Genomic DNA, 7251 nt, shown 5'->3' on the forward strand with positions numbered 1-7251 from the left:
GTGTGTGTGTGTGTGAATTATATATAATTCTTTGTTATGAATATTATATAAGGGTATTCTTATATGATAAAAGAAAAAGAATACGTTTCTTAGAAAAGAAGAAACGTCGGGTTTTTATAATAAACTAAAGGTTTATAAATATTGCTTTTAAAACTAAAGGTTTTAAAGTAAAGGATTATTGAACTAAAGGTTCATCGAGATAAATAAGACTAAAGGTCTTAAGCCGGATTGTATATCCGACTAATGAAAGTTATACTCGTACTATAGGTGCGAGATAGCAAGAAAGAGACTCAAGGGCGGTGTTGGAAACCGATCCCGATCAAATGTGAATACGCCCACTTTTACAAATTTGTTTTCAAATAAATAAACGTGTTATGTGTAAAACTTTACATGCGACTAAGTGTCTCTAAAAACATTATGAATAAGAGTAAAAACCTAGCCCTCAGGCTGTAGTATATGTTTGTCTGGATCCTTACATATGTGGTAAATGCGGTGGGCACATCGCACCACGCCTGGTCACGACCTCCAGCCACGATGGGCCGAACCAAAGTATGTTCGAGTGAGAATGCACTTGTGTATATTTATGGTACCTAAGTGCGTCGAGACGCTGCGGTGTCTTGCTGGGGTGACCTAGGTAGAGGCTCGAGTTTATAATGATACTGTTTTAACTTTGTTATTCCTAAGCCAAGATGGGCCGAGGCATGCGTAACCCTCGAGGGGTAACAAAGTAAAAGAAAATGTTTTTGCGTCAGCATATTCACCAGCATTCGTTGCTGACGTATTTTTATAACATTTTGCATGTAATCAAGACTAGAGTAGAAAGGACGAAGGCTCAAGAATCCGATGGCTCGGATAATTTTTGTTAAACTTAATTATGAATTAAAAGGTGGTTTTGTAAACATAAAACAAGTAAACGTAAATGGAAATTTCGTTCCATCTTTTGTATTGTAAATATTTTACAACTTTAATCCTTATGTTTTATAAAGTCTTCCGCTAATAATTCGTAACTCTGATTTATTTACAAATGCGGTACCAATTATCGAGTCACACACCTAGGCCCAAGATGAGGGTGTGACAGAACTTGCTAAGGAACTAGAAGCAAATGTTACGTCACAGGGGCAAGTCACTATTCAGGGGGAAATGATCAACAATTTTTTAGGAAGAAGCTAAGTTGCGGAAAGCTCAGGCAGAAGAAATGGAAAAATTAACCAAAGAGCTCAAGGATGATAATATCACACTTGCGGAAGGTTATGCTGGGTTCAAGAACAAAGCCAAGCAAGCTCAGGATGACAAACAATGGCTTATAACACAAGGCTTGCCATTGGTAAGAATATGTTATCCTTTTACATCTTCCTTGGTTAATTTCTTTTGTCACTAATATTCCTTGTACCTAGGTTATTGATCATATCAAGGATGGTCTCAAGCTGGGAAACTGTCTAGCGGAATACAAACACGTTTCTTCCCAAGTCGAACGCAAGGTTGGTTTCGAGGAAGGTGTTCAGGTTGTGATCAATCAGCGACCACTTGAAGAACACGTGTCGTACGGGCATGACATGGAAGGTGAGTATAGTGAAAAGTTACAAGCATTTGATGATTTAACCTTTTCTCTTTAAGGTGCCCTTGTCGAGTTTTTCACAACGGAAAATGGTGTGAAACTACTTTAAGATTTTCTTCGTGGTCCTCCGGAAGAGGACCCAGAGACTCCTTCCCAGCATCAAGACTCTGATGCAACTCAACAACCTCCTGTATAGATTTGTTTTTGTTTGTAGCTTGCATATTGTTCTTTCCTTGTAACAATCATGATGTACCTTTTGGTAATATATCAAGCTGTTCTAACGCTTTGTTTTAGTTTGGTAATTGTTGATGGACCATATTACCATTACTAACTAATAAAGGGTTTCCCCTTGGGTGTATATATAAAGAGATAAATATTAACATCATAACATAATTACACACACATAACAATTTGTGTGCCTCCTCTCTCCTAAAACCGGGTTCTTGAGAACACCATCCTTAACTATACATCCTAAAGGGGAACTCGGCCAAGCTGACAACCATGTCGTCTACATCATTCTCTGTTGCGGTTACTACTCTCCATGCTGTAACAGGTTCTTAGATTTAATGTTTGTCATGTTTTATATTACTTACATTAAGAACTGATCAACACTCGAGGGAAATACGATCGGGAGGGGCTAATTCAAAACCCTCTGGTCAAATAAGAATAGTCGGCCCTACATTCAAAGCCCCTTTTTTACCATTAGCAAAAACTTGTTCAGTTGCGTATCATAAGGAATTCGAACAACTGCTTCAAATACAATATCGGAAAGTAGCCCATTCAAGATGATTTGTATTCGGTACAGGTACAGACAGGGTGGTGTTCTCTATGGTACGGATCGGTATGGACTCCGCATATCCCCATTCCGTACACTCGTATTAGCGAATGAGCAATATACTAGTACACGTTAGAAAATATATAGTTCCTCTCTTCTCTTAATAATATACGTCTAATGTAAGTTATTCTTGCAAATTTAACTTTTAGTGTTGTTGATATAGGGTTGTTTACATGTCATAGTCTGCCTTGCACGCTTTCAACATATTATTAAAACTTACTCTTATTATATTTAAACGAAACTACAAAAAATATATATTATTGGGTGTTTGAAAACATAAAGCAATCTTAAGCTCACGAGATCGAGATGACATGATATATACTTGTATGACAAACATAAGAACATGTGACTTTGAGTGGTTTATGATGACTTGATATATACTTGTATGAGGAATTCAACGTGACCCGTCCGTTGCAACTTGTTTTTTCCGGTGGGCGCGTCTTCTTTGTCCCGTAGCTTCACCGTGTGATTCTTGTGTCTCCGGAACAACAAAGTTAGGAGACGGTTGTATGTTGGATGGTTGAAAGCCGGATGTTTCTTGCGACCCCGAAAAAAACATCGATTGGTCTGGTGACGACCATAAATCGTCGTAACTATAACCTGAATCTAGGTTTGGGTACTAATTTCCAGCCATATTTTTAAAAAAAGGTTTGGAAGATGGGTTGATTTTGGGTTTTTTTTGAAGTTGTGGTAATTGTTTTATGTGATTTTGGGTGTGGTATGTGATTTTGGGTGTGGTAATTGGTTTAGGTTTATATATAGGATAAACAGATTTTATACCAATAAAAATAAACAAGTCCAACGGCTCATTTCTCATCCCAACGGCTCTTTCACGCATTCCCACGTCCCTTTACGCCTCAGCCTTCCCGCGACCGGCCTTGCGCCCGCCTTGGTTCCCGTGCTCGCGCCCCTCTCGCGCCCCTCTCGCGCCTCGGTGGTGTGGTGCTCGCGCCTGGGGGCGCGAGCGGAGGGGCTCTCGCGCCCCCGCTGAAGCCCCACACCCCTCAGCCTAATCAGGAATATCATATATCTATAATTCTATATGTATGTATATCTATAATAAAAAAAACTTTGTAACACCTTTTACATACATGCATATAACATTACAGAAAATACAAAAATAAATCTTTAAAAATAATAAAACCATCCAAAGCCTAGATGGAAACATGCTTCTTGCATTCTTGGTTAACAATCGTCAGGCCGGTTGCGTTAACAGCGATCGAACAGTTCATAGTTACCGTAACTTTTCTCTTAATAATATGCAAAATCTTAACCTTGCCAACAATCTTCGTATAACTTTCCACCAGCAAAGGTTTACCCGCCATAAAATCACTAACAAGCTGCGGGTTTCTGGCAATCTCTGCCACGGTCACCGGAAACGTAACGTCCAATCTCACCGTCCTCCTCGCCTTAGCCACCCCAGCCGGAATATCCGCCACACTCACCACCGCACCCCGGTAATAAAGACTAGAATTAGTTTTCTCAAACTTAAAGGCAGCAACATTAGGGTTCTTCACGCTGACGTCAGCCACAACTGTCAGATTATTAGTGGCTAGACCTGTTGAGTTGACTCGGTCGAGTCCAGTGAGTGTGACCGAGTTCAAGTTGATTTTAGGGTTTTTAACATGGAAGATTGTGAAACCTAATATTAACATAACAACGGATATTATGAGTATAACCGCAGTGATGATGCCGCAACAGATGGTCCGGTTACGGAAGCCGCGGTGTTGTTTTCGCAGTTCGATGGATAAGGTTTCGTCCACGGTGACAGGGGGAGGAGGGGGCTTGATCGCCGGAGTCAGAGACTTTTCTTCATGATCTTCGTCTGCCATGGATTTGTTTATGTATTTTTAACGGCCAAGTGTAACTGATTGTCTGTCAGATGAGTTGAGTTTGTTTATCTAGTTGGGTTGTTGTTGATCATGGTGGTGTGGATTGTGGAAATAATTTGTATTAGTGAATATTGCCGTGTCCGGCAGTGACTTTGACCGTTGACTTAGTAGTTGGATAATTCCAAAGTTGAGAATTTTCATATGTAAATGCAAGATGGTGGACGACTAATTATGAATTGTGCAATTCATTTCAAATAAGTAGTATCTTGCTTAGACCAATAAATAGAGCTGAGGTTAAAATCTCCTTCTCCGGTCATCATAATATATTTTACTGAATGTTTTTCTCCCACTGTATTATGAGACATAAGATTACTCTAACTATTGAACATATTCTTGGATGAGTTTTTTTTTTCTAACACAAGAAAATTTTGAATTTATACATTATATAAGTTTAGAATAATTTAAAAAACATATTAAGTACTTAATAATGGAGATCCTTCACTTGTAATCTAGTGGTAGAAGGTTTGTGTTCTCTGATAAAGACTTAATTCGATTTCCACTTGTGTCATTTTGGGTGGATATTAGCGATAAAGGATTTGAGCTGAACCTGTCCACCAGGGTTTTCGGCCCACCATGTGTTACGCCAGATAGTTTTGCTCTTACGGTGTCACAACGACTGTCAAGTGACAACCGGTGATATGGTTTCTTGAGGGAACGGCCAAGTCAAACTTTGAAGTCAGTGTGGGCTCGGTTAAAATAACATAGTATAGCCAGAGTGATGCAATGAGGCTTTCCAAATTTAGACAGTGTTGTAACCTGAATACAAATAAAGTCGCCGTTATAAAAAAATAGTTAATAAAGGAGATTTAACGTTATAAAATGATATTTTAAGATAATGTTTGATTGCAATTAATATATATATATTAAAAAGGATATTAAACCTCCTCACAAAGTTACTATTGAATTTACTATTCAAAATTTTAATATTTTATTAATTATTATAACCTCTAAATCACTTACCATAATCCATAAATAAAAATAATGATTTTTATTTTCTTAGTTTTACTTTTCTTTCAACTAATTAAAATATTTAATAAACTATATTTTTAAAAGCAAAACTTGGGTAAGTGTTAACTTTACGTGTTTTATTTACCAGTTTAATAATTTTCTTATACTTTCACTATAAGAAAATGAAGCTATTGCAACCCAACAAAAAGTTGCTTTAAGCCTTGAAAATGTTGCATTAGGCCTGATGCAACCTTTTATCAAGGGCTGCATTATGTGAAGTTGCAGTAGACTTAATACAACCTTTTTGTTAGATAATGCAACCTTTTTTGAAATGGTTGCTTTTACTATTCAAATGCAACCTTTTAAATGTGCTAATGCAACTTTTTTACTTTTAAATGCAACTTTTCTAACAAACACATGCAACTTTTTCTAAACTCTAATGCGACTATTATTATATTTTCAAAAGTAAAATGCAACCTTTTTTTACATCAAATGCAACATTTATTTAAGATTTTAGTCATAACAAATGCAACCTTTTTATAGACAAATGCAACACTCTAGTTCATTATTTGAAATATTAAAACTTTATTAATATACAATAGGATCTCAATTATATAAAAAAAACATAAATAAAGTAGATAATCTCATATCGCAATTTAATATATGTCCAATCTTAGAAAAACAACATAATCAAAATAAAGTTGTCAATTACAATTTTAAAAAGTAACGAAAACCGGCTACAGTATCTTTAAGATCCTGATGTACTCCATTAGGTAGCTTTCCATAATATTCCGCATCGTTGATTCAATAATTCCTCGTTGGCTATCAAAATATTTCCGCATACCTTCTAGCTCAATATCTAATCCAATAACTTGTAAAATCATATATAAGTAAATCAGTATAAAAAGGTTTAAATTATACAACTTTTAAAATCAACAACAAAATACCTTTAAACATCCCATCATCCATGTCATTATCCTCATCAACAAGATGCAGTTGTCCCTTTGATCCACCTTTAATACAATTAGGCAATGCCAAGTATTTAATAAAAAATATATACGCTTAAGGCTCATTTAGGCTCTCGAGCCAGCTCGAGCTCAACAAGTGAAGCTCGGGCTAATTTATTAAACAACTTATTTTAAGGCTCGAGCTCGTTTACTAAACAAGCTTTATTGAGCTCGTTTAAGCTCGTACTCGTTCACTAAACAAGCTTTATTGAGCTCGTTTAAGCTCAATTCTATTCAAGCTATTAACGAGCCGATCTCAAGTAGTTCATGAGAGGCTTGGCTTGTTTTCACCCTACTTTTTTGAAGATGAGCGGGATGGTACAGAGTTAAATAGAAGACCAATTCCATATGTTCTTAATTAGCTATTGGAATTGGTAATAATGTACACATAGTTGGTTATTCTATAGTTTCAACTTGGTTTAGTTTTAATTCTATTCTATACTTGGTGTAAAGATGTCCCTGCCCACCCTAGATAGTTTGTATAATTTATAAGGATTCTTATTGTTTGAGTATTTATATCTTTTGTATTTGTTTAATTACTGATTTGTTCATCCTTAGTTTGGGGGTCAGTAAAGAGCAGCACCGAACTTACTTAGGTTACAATTAAACAATACGCCTCCATATAGTTGCAAACCAATATGACACCGACGCTATTACCGAATAAAACTAAAACGAAGGTTCGATTCAAATTAAAAAGATAAAAGCATAAACCAATTCGTTCGTTCCATTGCTACACTTAAACACACAATTTCACATTGTTGATGAGCATAATCATTTTCGTTTTACTGGCCTAAGATTGAAGGTTGGTGTTGTGATTAAACACTTAGGCGGTCCGGTCGGTTCCTTTCGATCACCGGCGACTAAACCCTTTGAAGCGCTCCTCTAGTTCAACATTCATTTAGGTCACTGGAAATTAGGTCGTGTTGTGGTTTGGGAGTGATTGAAGTGCCCGCTAAAATCATGAAATTAAGAACTGCCCAATTCCCCCACAAACACTCGATCAATTTCACGAGT

General features: G+C 36.7%; 1 protein-coding gene across 1 annotated transcript; it reads right to left on the minus strand.

Moving 5' to 3' along the window:
• Window positions 1-3461: 3461 nt before the first annotated feature.
• On the minus strand, window positions 3462-4446 carry LOC143569232 (late embryogenesis abundant protein At1g64065-like). Its single transcript, XM_077055201.1, has one exon. The coding sequence runs from the start codon at window positions 4220-4222 to the stop codon at window positions 3545-3547; it is 678 nt and encodes a 225-aa protein (XP_076911316.1). The 5' UTR covers window positions 4223-4446; the 3' UTR covers window positions 3462-3544.
• Between the last annotated feature and the right edge of the window lie 2805 nt (window positions 4447-7251).

This window comes from Bidens hawaiensis, unplaced genomic scaffold (genome assembly GCF_021521415.1).
Source record: "Bidens hawaiensis isolate Kalapana, Puna unplaced genomic scaffold, B.hawaiensis_p1.1 tig00024422_1, whole genome shotgun sequence".
NCBI lineage: Eukaryota > Viridiplantae > Streptophyta > Magnoliopsida > Asterales > Asteraceae > Bidens > Bidens hawaiensis.

Bases quoted from the DNA above. Each gene is read 5' to 3' on its own strand.
- LOC143569232 (XM_077055201.1), bottom strand. From the start codon at position 4,222: ATGGCAGACGAAGATCATGAAGAAAAGTCTCTGACTCCGGCGATCAAG.